General features: G+C 62.4%; 1 protein-coding gene across 2 annotated transcripts in view; it reads left to right on the forward strand.

Annotated features, from left to right (window-relative positions):
• COL5A1 (collagen type V alpha 1 chain) overlaps positions 1–16,755 on the forward strand; it is a 158,985-nt gene that overhangs the window by 134,297 nt on the left and 7,933 nt on the right. The window contains exons 50-65 of one of the 2 annotated variants that reach the window (XM_068553373.1): positions 58–165; positions 780–833; positions 1,079–1,132; positions 1,983–2,036; positions 2,582–2,635; positions 3,407–3,514; positions 3,631–3,684; positions 3,768–3,821; positions 4,148–4,255; positions 5,391–5,444; positions 6,313–6,348; positions 6,740–6,793; positions 7,296–7,551; positions 8,506–8,618; positions 11,422–11,490; positions 15,035–15,268. In XM_068553373.1, coding sequence (XP_068409474.1) covers positions 58–165; positions 780–833; positions 1,079–1,132; positions 1,983–2,036; positions 2,582–2,635; positions 3,407–3,514; positions 3,631–3,684; positions 3,768–3,821; positions 4,148–4,255; positions 5,391–5,444; positions 6,313–6,348; positions 6,740–6,793; positions 7,296–7,551; positions 8,506–8,618; positions 11,422–11,490; positions 15,035–15,268 — 1,464 coding nt within the window. Of the gene's footprint in view, positions 1–57; positions 166–779; positions 834–1,078; positions 1,133–1,982; positions 2,037–2,581; positions 2,636–3,406; positions 3,515–3,630; positions 3,685–3,767; positions 3,822–4,147; positions 4,256–5,390; positions 5,445–6,312; positions 6,349–6,739; positions 6,794–7,295; positions 7,552–8,505; positions 8,619–11,421; positions 11,491–11,551; positions 11,621–15,034; positions 15,269–16,755 lie in introns of both variants that reach the window. The other variant, XM_068553375.1, reaches the window with a different exon arrangement.

Raw genomic sequence — 16,755 nt, forward strand, 5'->3', positions numbered from 1 at the left:
GCTCGAGGCAACCGCAAGGCTGGCTCTGGGAACACAGTCCCCGCCTTTCCCCCACAGGGACCCAAAGGCGAAAGGGGAGAGAAGGGTGAGTCGGGCCCTTCTGGTGCTGCTGGACCCCCTGGACCCAAGGGCCCTCCCGGAGACGACGGTCCCAAAGGCAGCCCCGTGAGTACCTGGGAGATGCCAAGGGGCCCCTAGATCATCCTCACTCACGGGCAGTGCGCTGAGGCTGCCTGACCATCGCTGGTCTTGGGGTGATTTCCTAAGGTGTAGAGGTTTCCGCACCAGCTACTGAACCAAAACAGTGGAGGTGGGAAAGGGGGGAGACGTGGGGCGAGGGGGACACCTCAGAGGCCATGTCTGTGGACCAGGCAGCTTTCTGGATGGAACAGGCTCTGTGTGGCCCCTCTCCCCTCCTGCAGCCTGCCCTGGCTTTGCAACAGGAGGGTCTGCAGAGCAGCGCCTTCTAGAGGTTAAAGGTCCAGGTTCCGGTGTCAGCCGGGGGCTCCAGAAGCAAAAGTGTGGGCAAGAGCCTGCCCTCTGAGGGCCTCCAGAAGTCGAGAGGGCTGGCCCGCACTGCTCGCTTTCAGGCTTGCGTGGCTCACATGAGCGGCTCTTCTGGAAAGGCCTTCTTGCTGTGAAGGGCACCGAGGTGTCAGAGCTAGTGGGACGCTCTGGGGCTGGACGGCGCAGGGCAGCAGTCTGGATGCAGCCACTCAGGGCAGCGCGCTCCAGGCCGGGTTGCTGAGGGCCCCAATGCCTCTCTTCCTCTGTTTCAGGGCCCGGTCGGTTTTCCCGGAGATCCCGGTCCCCCCGGAGAGCCTGGCCCTGCGGTAGGTGCTCGAGGTGGCAGAGCCCCTGGGTCCCCACAGCCCATGACCCGCCTTGCTGGCCCCATTTTTTCCTTTCTGGTTCTGTCTGTTAGGACTCTCCTTTTTCCCACTTCTGAGCGCCCTAGGCGCCGGCACCTCTGGGATGGAATTTGATTTTGGGGTGAGGACTGGGGACGCGTTGTGTGTTGGTGCCTGAACTCGGGTGCCATCCAGGAGGCAGAAGGAACTTGCTTTTGGTCCCACAGGGTCAAGACGGTCCCCCTGGTGACAAAGGAGATGACGGTGAATCCGGACAAACGGTGAGTCCGCCCAGGACCTCTAAGGACCCTGATGCAGCTCCTCGGGGAGGTGTCGGGGCTTGGGGTTTACAACTTGCTTTGTTCATTTCTGAGAAAAACCTACACCCAGTTACCTTAGAGTAGTGATTCAACCACCGCAGGCGGCCGAGAGCTCCCTCTGAGGACCCTTGAAAGCTGGGGACCCTCCTCCCAGGAGGGGAGATGCACACACAGTCCCGAGAGTGGTTCTGCACACAGAGCCCAGCGCCCGCAACCCACCCCACAAGCCCACCCCGGGACGTCAGGATTACCTGTTTCTGCCCGACTGGAGTCGGATGCACTCCTCAGAAGGCTGTTTCCGCATCAGCCCCTGGAGCTGAGCTCACATTAGACGTTGCCTCTCACCTGATGTCAAGGTTTTTGAAACGTTGCTTCGAGCTCAGAAAGCTTAGGGACACCGGCTCTGGGGCCAGTTCCCCTGGAGAGATGTCTGCTGTTCTGCCGCTTCCTAGCCGGTGACCCAGGACGACACCTGCCCTCCCTGTGTGCCTCGGGGTCCACTTCTGCAGAAGGGATGCTGGCAGGCGTGGTGGGAACGTTCCCCAAATGTAGCAGAAGTGCAGGTGGCAGGCGGGTCCCCTACGCCGCTGCAGCCCACGGGCTGAGTGTAGAGGTCAGAGCAGAGGATTCCAGGACCACCTCCACTTAGGGCTAATTCTGCAAAAGAAGAGACAGGCAGTTTCAGGGCTGGCCGAGGACAAATCAGACTGAAAACTCTGCGTTTTTCTTAGCCTCAGACCCACCCAGGCCTGCCACGTCTTAGTTTAACTGTCCCTGATTCCTAAATGCCCTGTTCTCTCTCTGACACCAGGGATCCCCGGGCCCTACTGGTGAACCAGGTCCATCTGGGCCTCCGGGAAAAAGGGTAAGTGATACTGCAAGGCGCCCTTGCCCGTCAAACCTCCTGAATGAAGTGTGCCCCTCCCCCGCCCCGGCTTGGACCCTGGGGCCCTAGGCAGCCCAAGGAGGAAAGTGCTTCTGTTTGAAGTGCATTCCCTGCTCGGCTTCCTGCCTCGTCATCAAATCTCAGACCCACTAGGTCGATGGTCCGCTCCATTTAGGATGAGCCCACTGCTGACACCATCAGTAACGGCCTTCGTGGGAGAAAAGCACCCATGGAGCTGAAAAAACCCCTTTTCCCCTGGGTCAGACCTTTGGAAAAGTCAGAACAAGCTAATTGAATAATCCAGTCTTTTTCTGGGGCTGCAATAAACTTGGCCGCTTGGTGTGCGGCTAGGAAAGGAGGCCACTGGAGTGCCCTCTCCCCAGCCTGACCAGGGGCCTTTTCTGGAAGTGGAAGCCCTGGGCCTCGTGCTAAGGGCCTGGGAGTGACCTCCACGCCCCCTCCTCAGCTTCTCACTGAGCTTCTGCGAACCCACTTGTCACGTGTCGCCCTCTTGCTCCTTCCAGGGTCCCCCTGGCCCCCTAGGTCCCGAAGGCAGGCAGGGAGAGAAAGGAGCTAAGGTAAGTGCTTTTCAGCCCGGCCGTGGTCATGACCGTGACCGTGCATAGACCTTACAGAGCGCGCCGAGGGCATGGTGGCCGCAAGGGTGGGGACCGGACACATATATGACCATGCGGAGAGGGGCGGGTCGGGCTCAGAGGGAGGCGGGCTGGCTGCGCCTCTGGCTCTGGGGTCCCCGACTCTGCTGTCACATTCTGTCCGCCCCGCCAGCCTGAGGGAGGGGAGGCCAGTGCTGGGTGCCCTCGGGCCTGGTGTTGACCTGGCCAGGCCTCAGCTGCCTTGCCTGCGAAGCAGAGATGGTGACGGTGCCCACGTCAGGGCTGAGGAGAGGGTGGGGTGCCTGTGCGGTGAGGTTAGGGTGCAGCCCTGGGCCCAGAGCCCTCGAGGCCGCTCCCCCCGGGAGGTGCTGGGCGGGGCCTCTTCTTGGAGGTGCTCCGGCATTGCCTGAGACAGTGATGGAACTCGTCCAGCCCCGCGTCTGCTCAGGACATGGCCGTGCCCACCAGGAGTTCCGTGCCAGCCATAACTGCCGTTTTGGCCATGACAGCTGAGGGGCTGGGAGCACAGTTGACTGTGGACGTTGGTGGGTGGAGGGTTGGGCAGGGCGGCCGCGATAAGGAAGGTGGAGAATCGGGGGCAGCCCCTGGATATCTGGGGGCATCTGGGCTTCTCTCCGAGGCTCCTTGGGGTTTCTGAGCAGCGTTTCTGGGCTGGGGTGACCGGAGCCTCAAGCATCGGGGTCCCACCGTGTCCTCCTTGGTGCCCTGCAGGGAGAAGCCGGCTTGGAAGGCCCTCCTGGGAAGACTGGCCCCATTGGCCCCCAGGGGGCCCCTGGGAAGCCCGGGCCCGATGGCCTGCGAGGGATCCCCGGCCCTGTGGTGAGTGGCCCCGGGGAGGCCTGGGGGGCGTGGCTACAGAGGGAGGGGCACAGGGATGGGGACGGGAACGGGGATGGCCAGGGCGGGGCTCACACGGAGGATCAACTGTGTTTCAGGGTGAGCAAGGTCTCCCAGGAGCCCCAGGCCCCGATGGCCCCCCCGGCCCCATGGTGAGTCACGGATCGAGGAGCCCCCGGGGGTGGCGGAGGCGGGATTGGGCAGGAGAATTCTGACCCCGCTGCCTCCCCCGCAGGGTCCCCCAGGACTCCCTGGCCTCAAAGGAGACTCTGGACCCAAAGGAGAAAAGGTGAGATGGGGCTCCAGGTGACTCTGTGGTTGAAACTCACGCCCCTCAAGTGCCCGTGGTTTCAAACTCAGCAAGTTGTTCCTCTTCCCCCACGTTTGTCATGTGCTCAGGGTGAGGACACAAGGAAAACAGATCCATGTGACTTGGAGACCTGGCCCCTGCCCTCAGTCGGGGGCCTGCGAGGCCCCGTGGACGGCACCTGCCCTGGGCCTGTTTCCATTCCAGGAGACGGCAGCCCCCAAGGCAAAGACGTGCCGCCACGTCTAGCTGGCCCACGTGGCTGGACGTGAGGTGTCCACCGCAAATGCCCCTTCATTTTCCCACAGGGGCATCCAGGCTTGATCGGGCTCATCGGACCTCCGGGCGAACAGGGAGAAAAGGGTGACCGCGGTCTCCCCGGCCCCCAGGGCTCCTCTGGCCCTAAGGGAGAACAGGTGCGTGGGATGCTGGCTCTGTGTTCAAAGACCCGAGGTTCGTTAGAGCCGGAAGGATGTCCCCACGTCTATCAAATCAAGATGGGAACAGCTGAGGGGATGGGCTCGCCTAGGTGGCAGCAACCTGGGGCAGAACTGGAGCCCAGCCCGGACCCTCACTAGCCCTCAGGGTCCTGGTGACCTCAGAAGTGAAGGTCATTTCCCCCCACTCTGTGCAAGACCCTGTGACCCAGCTAATTGTCCAGGAGGTCACTGGCGTTGCTCAACCACATCCTCGCTCCCACCTTGACCCCACATATGCACACCTGACCCTAGACTTCCCTGGGAACCCCTGTAGCTAATTGGAGTTTGAAGCCCCCAGGAAACCACAGCCAAGGAAACCTTAGCCTGCAAGTTTCGCCGACCCTGCACCTGGGAGCCTCTTGCAGTGGATTCCAGGACCAGGAGAGGCGGGGAGCGAGTGGAGGGAGGGGGCGGGGGGACCTGGCAGGCCGGTCTTTCCCGTCCCCATGTCAGGGCCACGGGGCCGCACTCCAGCCTGTGAATGACCGCTTCCCAAGCCAGGTGTGACAGGCTCACACGTGCCCCTGTGCTTTGCCCACCTTGGCCTGCACCTGACCTGGAAGAGGATGGGACGCCCGAGACAGAGCTGGAGGGGGCAGAGCCGTGAGGCGGGGAGGAAGCTCGTGGGATAGTGTCCCCCCAACCCAGCCTCGTCCACGGCGTCTCCCCATGGCACCGAGACCTGGAGAGAGGGTCGGCTCAGAGGCTGCAAACTCCGAGTGTGGGAAAAGCCACTGGGAGGCTGGCTGGACGGACAGAACAGACAGGACCCCAGGACACTCGCCGCCCCCGGCCCCGGGGCTCCTGCTTCGGGAGCGGAAAGCGGCCAGAGGGGACCAGGCGGGGACGGTTCACATTAGAACATCGGAAGGAAGTGTTCACACCCACGGCCCTGCGGGTGCCCAGCCTCACAGCAGGTGTCCAGGCCCCCCGGGCCCAGCAGGGAGCCAGGGCTCCCCTCACACGTGGCCAGCCCAGGCTGGGGGAGGAGGCCAGCGAGAACCGAGGGGCGTGGCTGCAGGACAAGCTCCCTTCCGATCCGAACGCTGCTGACCGTTTCTGCTCCTTTCAGGGTATCACTGGTCCTTCCGGCCCGATTGGCCCCCCGGGCCCCCCTGGCTTGCCGGTGCGTATCTGGGAGGGGCGCGCGGCTCCCTGGGTTGTTCTGGGAGAGTGGGGGGTGGGCCTCAGAGTTACAGGGAAGTCATGGGACCCCCCCTGGGGTTGGGCCACAGCCCAGGTGGACCTGGTGCCCCGCACCACGGGTTGATCTGCTCATTAGTTCACATCCGGGTTCCGAGCAGTGGAAACAAGGAAATGGGGTCACTGGGCTCTGGTTCAGGCTGGGGAGGAGAAGGGGGGAGCCTCTGTCTCCGGGCATTGCAGGGCGTGTGGACAGTCCACTGTAGGCCCTTTGGGGGCGGCGAAGACGGTGGCTGGCTCCCCGGCCCTCCCCGTCGGCATAAGCAGGGCCAGCCTGGCCCAGACGTGAGGAGTTGGGGTCCCGTCTTCTAGTCACCAGCCTGGGGCCCCCCCATGCAGCTGGGAGACCCAGGACTGCAAGGACATCCTCCGGCCTTGAGTCTCTTCTCGCCCGAAACCAGTCAGCCTCCGAGCCCCACCTGGGCCTGGGTGCACGTGGCCCAAGCTGGCCCCGGCTGATCCGATGCTGGCCCCTGCTGTGGGCTGCTGCGAGGGCTGGAGCGGCTCTGTGTCAGGGCCTCTGAGGCCAGCACACCCTTGTCACGTCTGACTCTGGCTGCCTGAGCTGTGATTTCCCTGCTGGGGCGGGTGGGAGGCTGACCCGGGGCACTCGGGACCCTCCTGGCCTCCGTGTGGGTGAGCGCCTGCCCCCGCCCACCTCCCCTGTCAAGCAGGTACAAGCGTAGACTCTTGGAGGGGGGACACGGGTGCAAGGAGGGCGTGAAGAGCAGGCTGGTGCCGGGAGGGGAAGGGACCGCCCACCAGCTGACGCTCTGCCCCTCTCTCCGCAGGGCCCTCCTGGTCCAAAAGGTGCTAAGGGATCCTCAGTAAGTGGTGTTGCCCCTGACCGGCCCATGCCACCCGGGGGAGGGATGTGCATCCCCTTGGATGAGAACCACCCTGGCGTCCCCCTTCCCCCTTGACTCATGGGGCCGCTCGTTCACACCCCTCCTCTGTGGCTGGGCTGCCCTGAGCTCCCCTCTACCGTGAGTCGTCTCGGACTGAGGCTCCCTGCCTTGCAGAAAGGGCTCTGTCCCCCTAAGTCCCCTCCTTGGGGTGTCCAGTTCCCACATCTGGGACTGGGAAGGGGCCCCAGCATTTTAGGTTTGTCCCTCCACCTTCTCCACGTGTTTCCGGGGATCATTCTAGACCTCAAGGTGGACTCAGGTCACATCAGGCCTCAGTGACCAAGGTTGCTTCTCTTTTCTTTTTCCCCAGGGTCCAACTGGCCCGAAGGGTGAAGCAGGCCAGCCAGGACCCCCTGGCCTGCCGGTGAGTAGCCCTCAAGGACTTGGGATCTAGATGGGGGTTCTCCTAACACCGAGGGAATCGTGGAAGCATCTGTTTGTGTGGTTCAATCCCAAAACGTTATGAAACGTGTGTGGCTGGGCGGGGCCTGTCCCCTTCCCCGGGACACAGGTCAGCCCAGGGCGCCTCCGCCTCGGAAGTCTGGTTGAAGAGAGAGGAAGGGGGAGGGTTTTGTATGTATGCCCAGGTGCCTCTGTGTGCACACGTGTGCATGCATGCGTGTGTGTGAGCGTGTGTGCATGCATGCATGTGTGTGGCAGGAGCAGGCAGCCCTAGACAAGGCCCCAAGGGATGGGGGTGGAACGTTCCAGAGACAGAGAAGAGGGAAGAAGACTGTACTACTAAGAGGGGGCCGGTGTCTGCAGCCCAGGACCCTGCAGGCGCGGCCCTGGCGGTCCCGGCCCTGCCCCCACCTGGGGGCCGCCTCGTCCTCTCCCACCCACCGCCGTCCCCCTTCGGCACCCAGGGCCCCCCGGGCGAGGTCATCCAGCCGCTGCCGATCCAGGCGTCCAGGACCCGGCGGAACATCGACGCCAGCCAGCTGATGGGCGACGGAGAGGGCGAGCATTACATGGACTACGCGGACGGCATGGAGGAGATCTTCGGCTCCCTTAACTCGCTGAAGCTGGAGATCGAGCAGATGAAGCGGCCCCTGGGCACGCAGCAGAACCCCGCGCGCACCTGCAAAGACCTTCAGCTTTGCCACCCTGACTTCCCCGACGGTAGGGCACCCGGGGGCCCAGGGACACACGGAGGGGTTGGGGCTGAGCAGCCGGTGTGGCGGGAGGGACCCAGGCCTGGGCGGGCACGCGTCTCGCTCGGCCTCAGGTCCCCGGATGTAGGGGCATCTCCCCCTTGTCACCTGACGAGGCATCCTAGTAGGAGGGGAAGCCGTCCTGGGAGGCCGGGGAGAGAGGTCAAGGCTGCGAGGTCACACAGAGCCGGGGTCTAGTCTAATCTTAGCCACTGTCTGGCAGGTAACCTGCTCTACCCGGAGTCCCATGATCCCCATCTATAAAATGGGAATTAAAACACGTACCTATCAGAGGACGTGTATACGATGTATGAGATGCTTTGGGCCTGACGTGATGTTGGCCGCAGCTGCTGTCGGTGTTAATACGAGTCCTTGTGCTAGTATTTGATGTTGTACTTGGGAAAGCACTGTTTAGACTCCAGAATATGATAAAAATGCAAATCAGTCCCGTTGTCACCGTTAATAACCAAGCACTACCTACCTACTAGAAAATAAGACTACACTGGCTGGCTTGCTCTGGGAAGGATGAACTCTTCTGCAAGACTTAAGGGGTGCCTGTGGTTCCAGTTGACTCTGATCCTAAGTATGTGAACTTCTAGGAGTTTTCCTGGAGCACCTCTGGGTTCCCATCCACCCGCCAGCAGGCAGAGCCACCCTCCCGGGTCCCCAGAGCTTGGACCCCGTGGGCCTCACACTCCAGCTGTGCTCTTGGTGATAAGTCTGCCCCTGTCACTCCACGGGCCCAGCAGGGACAGCAGGACGCCGTTGGGCAAAGCCCGGAAAGGGCTGTGCTGCGGCACGTGCCTGGGCTGTGTGCTGTCACTGCTGGACTGAGATGTGGCAGCTGCTTCTGGAACTGTCCAAGGAGCAGCTCTCATGACCCGCCTCCCTCCCTAACCCCAACCCTAACCCTGCGATCCAGGTGAGTACTGGGTGGATCCGAACCAAGGCTGCTCCAGGGACTCCTTCAAAGTCTACTGCAACTTCACAGCCGGGGGGTCGACGTGCGTCTTCCCCGACAAGAAGTCCGAGGGGGTGAGTACCCGCCTCCATCGCCTCCTCTCCCCGTGGGGCCGGGCCAGGGCTCCAGATATTTCACGTGCATGCAGCTTTAAGAATGAAACCCAGAAACTGGCCAGATCTAAAATCAAGGCTTTTCCTCCAGAAGCAGACTTGAATTTGCCTTAGGAAGAAATTCGTAGCGATGGGACGGGCTTAGTGCAGCCTCATTTGTGGAAGTTGAAGGGGTGGTTGGCTCGTGGCTATCTTCCCACCACCACCTCCGGGGCTGGGGTTTCCACCACCAGTTGGTCAGATCCTTCCTAAGATGACTCTACAGTTCTGACCTCAGGGCAACCCGAAACCCATGGAAGGACTTTTGGGAGCGAAAGTGACCCAAATACGACTTTTAGAAGCTGGCGTTGGCTGAAATTCGTAGTGTCAGCTTCCTGGGTAGTCGTTCCTGAGTGCCATGCCTTCCTTTACAGTCTGTTTAGCAAGCGTCTGATCCATGGAGATTTTGTGGGGTGTCGATCTGAGTCATCAGTGTCCTCGCCTCTGTGGTGGGGTCTCTGCGTGTGCGGAAGGGTGTGAACCAGTGTGTGTGGATGGGTGTGCAGGTGGTGTGCGGATGGTGTGTGGATGGCAGGCGGATGGCGTGTGGATGGCGTGTAGGTGGCGTGTGGATGGCGTATGGATGGTGTGTGGATGGCTGATGGATGGCACGTGGATGGCGTGTGGGTGGCATGCGGATGGCACGTGGTTGGTGTGTGGATGGCATGTAGGTGGCGTGTGGATGGCGTGTGGATGGTGTGTGGATGGCTGATGGATGGCACGTGGATGGCGTGTGGGTGGCATGCGGATGGCACGTGGTTGGTGTGTGGGTGGCGTGTGGATGGCGTGTGGGTGGCGTGTGGGTGACGTGCGGGTGGTGTGCAGGGACAGGCGTGTGTGGCAGGCGTGTGCTGCTTTCTCTCAAGCATGCGTTGGAGGCCAGGCCCACTGTGGCCCAGGACAGGTGAGGAAGTGGGGTGGGGTCTCTACCTGGGAAGATGGTGGAGACTTTGGCCGCAGTGCCCTTTGCATCTGCCTGGACAAACTCTCCTCCGTAAGGTCCCGCCCAGACGGCTCCCCATCCCGTGCCGCACACCGAGGGCAGTGGTTTCCTGGAGCCGCAGCCATGGTACCTGTGCAGGTTCAGGGTCGGACACAGCAGGAGTCGGGCAGCCTGTGGTCCTCGGCTTCCCAGCTGCCTCAGCGCCCAGAGCCACTTCCTCTGGAGGGAGAGGTGCCCTGTCCCTAAATCTCTCTGTCACCGAGGGGAGCTCCGGCACTCCTGTGGGCCGGCAGGAACAGGGGCTCTGCACTGACGTGGATGCCTTGGGGACCCCTGTTTCATGTTCACGCTCTCCCTACCTGGGATTTTAAATCCTTGGGAAACCACACTCCTGCCAACAAGACCCCTGTGGTTCACAAGGAAATTCAAATCTCAGGACCCTTGCATCTGGCAGAGGCCCAGGAGGAAATTCAAGTGGAAAAATGCTGGCTCACATTCTTTTGTTGCTGTCTGTGCTCTGCAAACGGCCTCGCTGCTGGAGAACCAGTAGGACGCCCCCCAGGAGCCCTCGCTGGTGGTGGAGCCAGGCGGACGGTGGGCTTGGGGCGCTGAGTGACCCCCGCTGCTCCTCACCTTTCCTCTGCACGTGTGACGTGTGCTGACCGCCAGGGCCCCATGGGCTGGGAGCCTCGGGCGGGTTGAGGCATTCTGCCCAGTCTCCCGGGTTGCAGGGCCCCCTTGGTGGCGGAAGGGGTGGGGATGGAGGGCAGAAGTCTGGGCGAGGCGCCAACCTGCCCACGCCTCTGGTCCTGCTCTGGCAGGAGGCGGCCTTCGTGCTTTTCGAGCACAGTGCTGACAGCGGCAGGTTTGGAACCGGAGGGGAGAGTCCCGAGGGGCGGGGGGCAGGCTGGACTTGCTCTTCCTCCAGTGGGGCCGCTTCTCAGGCTCCCCTGCACGAGGCCAGCTCAGAGGAGAAGCCAGGGGATGGGGACCAGGACCTGGGGCCCAGGCAGAGCACCGGAGGGACAGCTGGGAACAGACTGGAGCCGTGGGCACTCTCCCCAGAGAGAAAGCCCCACCACACACTCGGCACGCACACTACACACACACCATTGTACACCACACTCGCACACACCACATACGCACCACCACATATGCACACATCATACGCAGAAACACACACGCACACCTCACACCCAGCTGGACCTCAGTAGGGTCTCCTGCCCACTCTGTCCCCAGGTAGAGGCCTTGGAGATGGAGCCACGCCCCCAGATCAGGGGATCCAATCAGAGAATGCCCACCTGTCTGCTCTCAGCCTATCAGTAGTAAATGGTCTTATTATCATTACTGTCGTCATCTGGGCGAGATGAGTGAGAATCCGCCGTTCACCCTGTCATTAATTCACTCCACGAGCATTTTTCTGCAGTCACCAACTGCCAGGCTCTGTCCTAGGTGCTGGATACACAGAACTGATCAGATGCAGACTTTTCTGACCCTGCACGTGAAGCAGGTGCTCGCGCCTGGAAAGCATCAGGGCTCCCCCGTCCCCATCGCGGTCATGGGTCCGTCTTGGAGCGAGTGCCCGGCTCTGGGGGAGTTAGGTGCACCTAAGGGATCTTCTCCCAGCCGGCCGTCTTGCATCTCCGTGAGGGCAGGACGCAGGCCCGCTTGGGCGGGGAGAAGGCGTGTTTGCAGGACGTGGGAGCATTTCTCGTGAAGGCAGAAGTAACACTGTCGTTCTCTCTGTTTCTCTCCCTCCCCACCTCCCGCCTCGATGTTTAGGCCAGAATCACTTCTTGGCCCAAAGAAAACCCGGGTTCCTGGTTCAGTGAATTCAAGCGTGGCAAACTGGTAAGACGGCCTCCGACTTGTGTGCAGTGTCGGTTAAACCCACCCGTTTCGTATCTTGCAGAGTAAAATGGCCCGCTGGCCCAAAGAGCAGCCCTCCACCTGGTACAGTCAGTACAAGCGAGGGTCCCTGGTAAGTGGCCACGGGGCTGCCAGCTTGCGGCACGGCCTGGCTCGGCTCTGCATGGGACTAATCGCCCCCAGCGCCGCACCTGCTCTTGCCCTTCGGCCAAACTGCTCCACGGCCGTGACTGCCAGACTCAGGCCGGCCCCTCCTGCCGCCCTGACGAGGGTTCACTTTAGCCGGGAGCAGCTGGATGGTTGTCTGTTCAGCTGGAGGACACGAAGCTGGCATCCAGAGCCCCAGCTGGGTGCCGCCAGGAATTGAGACCAGAGACACGGGGAGTGGAGGGTTTATTTTGCTAAGTCCTAGCGGGCAGCTTGGATGAAGTGGGTCCTGGACCATTAAACCATCCAATTCTTTCCAGGATCCGTCCTACTTGGGCCCCGCCCCTGCTGTGGCTGGGGGCCGAGGGACCATTCCGGTTGCCGACGGGACCCTGGGCTTCTCCGTTGCATCGCACATGACCATGCTGGTCCCTGTGTTAACTTCTGGGGAGCCAGTCTTAAATAGGCCATCCCGGAGGTGAAAGGCAACTGGCATCCCTCTAAAGATCTGGATGTGATACTTTTCTAGCCGGTATAGAGGCCGAGGCCATTTGGACCCAATCGTATGGGGCCAGCGACTGCTTCCACGCGGCAGGGTGTTTTCCCTGAACATCTTGGGAGTTTGATTTGGGCCCGTTTCTGGAATCAAGTGCAGAGTTCTGTGCTCCCTTCCCGGCAGGTTCAAGGACTAGGTTCCAGATGTGGCCGCGTTGCAGGTGCCACGAGAACCCCCTTTGCTTCCTGCGTTCACTCTTTGGCTAGTGTCCCACCTGGGCCATCCTTGAAGGACGTCCTTCTCACTCAGAAGCCAGCTCTCGGGTCCACGACTTCGGGCCCGACCCTCTGCCCTCAGTTGGCTCCCCGGGGGTCCCAGGGCCACGTTCCCCCAGGACTCAGAGTAGGGCCTTCCAGCGGCCTCTGCCCGCTGCACTTGGGGACCCCCGTTCCTAGGCCTGGAGGTGCTCCGTGCTCACAATTAATATCTCACGCCCTGTGTCCTTGATTCCCAGTCACTGCGGCTCTTTCCAGACACTGAAGGTTTGCGCTCACCTTGGCACGTCCGGGGACTTCCTCTCGTCTCTGTGTGGGGACCTCTGGCACCCTCGCCCCCTTTTTCTCCTGCTGTTTCTCCTCTCCTTCACCTCCTCGGGAAGGAGCCGCTGGCAGGCAGAAGGACCTGAAGTGGACGCCCACTCGGGGGGGCAGTGCCCAGGGCACTTGAGCCAGGTGGATAGAGGGGGTGGTGGGCACGGGGGTCAGGAGGAGCCGGGGCCATGGTCCTTTCTGCAGCCGTGCTGGCGGCCTTCTCCAGACAGGGCCCCGCACCCCCACCCCCTTGCTCTCAGGAAGTGGGTAGAGAACACCCACTTTCAGCCACCAGCCCGGAGCCTGCCTGCTGCTTGGGTCCTATTTCGCAGACAGTTGACCAAGGATGGAGGTGAAGGGACAGTCTAGGGGAAGCATCAGCTCGTCTTTGGCATTTTCCTGCTGCATCATTTCTAGCAGCCTGTGACCATCAGAGTGGACCGGGCGTAAATACAGGTCCCTCCCTGAAGAAATAGGTGCTTTTCTGGGCTGGCTGCCCTGGGCATCCCACGTGAAGGTGCTACTTCAGAGCTGCTTTCCCGCAGGACGGCGGGGCCTCACGACGGGGCTCTGGGACTCCATCGTGGGGCGGGGCTCGGCCGTGCCTGGTCCTTCTCCACCTGCCTGGCACTGGGGGCTTCAGGTCCTTCTGCGTCCAGCGCTGCCCCACCTCTCTCTCTGTGCATGCGTCTTTCCTCCAGTCAGTCACCTTCCGTCCAGGAGGAGCACCCGACGGCCCAGACTGCGGTTGGTATTCACTCTCTCTCCTCAAGGTCCGGCTGGAAGTCGGTGTTTGGTGGCTGTGTGGGGAGCTGGCCAGCAGCTCTGCGCTCTCCCCGCTCCGGTGGGAAGGGCAGGATCCCAGGCCTGGCTCACCACCTTCAGCTCTAATTACATAGATATCTCTATACATACGTGCACAACATCAACTTAAATTCTCCCTCGTGTGTTCAGCACGGCTCTTTTAGGGTAGGCTGGGGGCTAGGGTCCGAGACAGAGCAGCGGGGGAGCGGCCGTGTGCAGGGAGGAGAAACGTGGGTCTCAGATCCTGATGTCCGTCTGTGCATCGTCTGTCGGGGGGACGTGATGGGCCAAGCCTGCTCTGCTGGGTGTGTGAGGAGAGCCTGGCCTCTCACGCTGAGGGCCTTCAGGGAGAGGAGAGACCCGCCTAGTCCCAGGGGCTAAGGACTGTCCCCGCCCCTGCTGTGTCCAGCAGCTCAGAAAGCTGCAGTTCAGAAGACGCAGAAACTGATCTGTCTCTCGGGACGCCTGGCACTGGCCCGCGCCCGGCTGAGCTCTCAGCCCAGCGTGCACCCGACCTGTGACGCTGAGAAGCCACTTGAGAACCAGCACTCTCTCCCGGGTGCTGCCCTGGGTTTGCTGGCAGAGAGCGGGGCTTTCAGCGAGGTTCCTGCCACCAGAGCGCCCTGGGCTGCCTGCTCAGTGTGGGCAAGGCTGACCACCCCGGGCCACAGCACAGCCCACTCTGCTTTCCCCTGGATTCCACGCCCGGGAAGGGGCAAGAAGGGCCTCTCCCCAGTGCCTCCACGATGGTGCCTGGTCCCTCCAGGCTTCTGGCTCTTGGCCATATGTCCTGTGACCCTCTCACAGGCTGGCCTTCCTGTCTACTGGCCAAGACCCCGTGCCTCAGGCCCCTTCCTCCCCGAAGCCATCTGCCCTTTCTGTCTCCAATTCTCGTGGCCCTGGCCAGGTCCTTGCACGTCACAGAGATCAGCCAGTGGTTTTCATGTATTAGCATGATCTAATGAGCACCTTCTTTTCTCCGGCATCGGGGCACAGTAACGGGGATGCACATGCCAAGCCCATGCCCTCCGGGTCCTCACGGTCCAGGGAGGGCTGCAGACCAGGCCCCAGGTGCCTCTGACACAGGAGTCCAGTGCTGGTGTGGAGGGCCTTACAGCCGGTAGGAAAGATGGACACTGCCGGGATAACCCCGGCAGGCTCCCTGGAGGCAGAGGCACATGAGCTGAACCCTGGAGGCTGAGTAGGGACCATCCAGGTAAAGTGGAGTGGGCGGGTTATCTAGGTCCCTGAAAGGAATGAGGCGTGGTTCACAGTGTTCCAGGGAACCCCCCAGAGAGGCCAGTGCATGCTGGCCTGGGCCCCGGGGCCCGGGCGTGCAGCAGGTTTCCAGGTGGGGCTCTTGGCCCCAGCACGCTCCAGAGGAGACAGCGAGTGGCTGGAGCTCCGGGAGCCCCGGCCGTGTGGACGAGGGGCTTTGCGCGGCCATGTGTCCCCTCCCTGCTGAGCGCCCCTTCCTGTTCCCCTGCAGCTCTCCTATGTGGACACTGAGGGCAACCCCGTGGGCGTGGTCCAGATGACCTTCCTGCGGCTGCTCAGCGCCTCCGCCCACCAAAACATCACCTATAACTGCTACCAGTCGGTCGCCTGGCAGGACGCCGCCACAGGCAGCTACGACAAGGCCATGCGCTTCCTGGGCTCCAACGATGAGGAGATGTCCTACGATAACAGCCCCTACATTCGCGCCCTGGTGGACGGCTGTGCTGTGAGTGTCGCCCGCCGCCCCGCCTGGGGGTGGGGATGGGGGACGGCGTCTGTCGGTGCCTCACGCAGTTCATTCGATCACCGCGAACTTCCCGGGCGCCTACCGTGTGCCGGGCCCTGGGTGCAGCGAGGGCCCAGGGACGGTGCCGCTGACCGTGGCTGGCGGACGTGGAATCCCCGGGCCAGCGGTGGGGACCTTCCCGCGGAGCTGGCGTCGGGAAGGCCACGCTGAGACCTGGTGGCAAAGGCCGAGCCTGGGTCCCTGACCCCATGCCTGGTGTGACATGGAGCGTTCTTGGTCCGATTCGGAAGTTGAGACGCCTCCACTTTTTGGGGAGCGGCCGGAGCTGAGTCTGAGTTCGCTCCTGAGAGTGTGGCCGTGCTGGGAGGTGTCCTGCAGGCTCAGAGGGCGGTGACAGTGTCAACCCTTGTGGCACCCCCAGCCCTCGCTGGGTCACCTCCCTGGACCCTGTGCCGCCCTCTGGGAGGGACGTTCTGCTCAGGCCCGAGGAGCCAGTCAGTCCTGGGGTTGCTTCACTCTTTGGCCCCCGGCCCCTGTGCTTGCCAGGGTCAGCCCCTCGACTGTGCCTGCCGGGGCTGCGTCTGCCCTGGGCAGCCCGGGTCTGAGCTGCGTCCTGGGCCGTGCACGGGGCCCAGTCCTGGTGAAACCCTCAGACGTGTCCCTCCTGTGGCCTTTCCAGGACTGGAGATGGGGGTGTCAGCAGGAAGCACCGCCTTTACGGGTCTTAGCGTCACATCTGACATCAGACCCCCGGTCTCTCACCACCTGCTCCCCAGAGACCCTGCCCGAGGCCCCCACCCAGCCCGGCTCCCTTGGGGGACAGGGCTAGTCGGGGGTCCACCCCACTTAGTGTCCAGGGCCAGTTTCGCGGTGCCGGCGCCTGTGGACACCCTCCTCTGGAAGGCACTGTGCCTCTGGTCTCAAGGTCGGGAAGCTCTTCCCTAATTCCCAGGCCCCAGTTCCGGTCAGGGCCCTTCCCGTGGATTTCCACATTGAGTGAACCATCTGCAGTCCCTTCTGGTTCTTCCTGGTTCCAGAAGGTTTCACCACTTGGCTCCAACACCCTTGTCGTACAGAGTGGCCAGGGCATGTGTCAGAGCTGGTCACAGGTGTCCGCAGCCAGGGGCAGGCGTCCCGGGCACTGAGCTGTCTCTGTGTGCTTGTGAGCAGCCAAGGCTCCTGCCTGTGGGTCCGTCTTCCCTGCTGTGCGTTCCTGTCCTGTGCTTTTGGGGCGTGTGTGGGATCTGAGGGTTCCCTGCTCAGGTGGTCTGGCTACTTGGCCAAGCCAGAGTGTCTGGATGGTCCTGCAGGGCAGGCTCGGCCAGGCAGGAAAGCGGGAGGGCAGTGCTGACCCACTGGGTCGCTAGTAGCCGCTGAGAGCAGGACTCAGGTGGACCCAAGTTCACGTCTTGCCTCCTCCCCTGGCTGCCCCGCCGGGACTGGGATGGACCCTTCAGCTGTGGGAA

Source organism: Eschrichtius robustus, chromosome 10 (assembly GCF_028021215.1).
Source record: "Eschrichtius robustus isolate mEscRob2 chromosome 10, mEscRob2.pri, whole genome shotgun sequence".
In the NCBI taxonomy this organism is placed as follows: Eukaryota; Metazoa; Chordata; class Mammalia; order Artiodactyla; family Eschrichtiidae; genus Eschrichtius; species Eschrichtius robustus.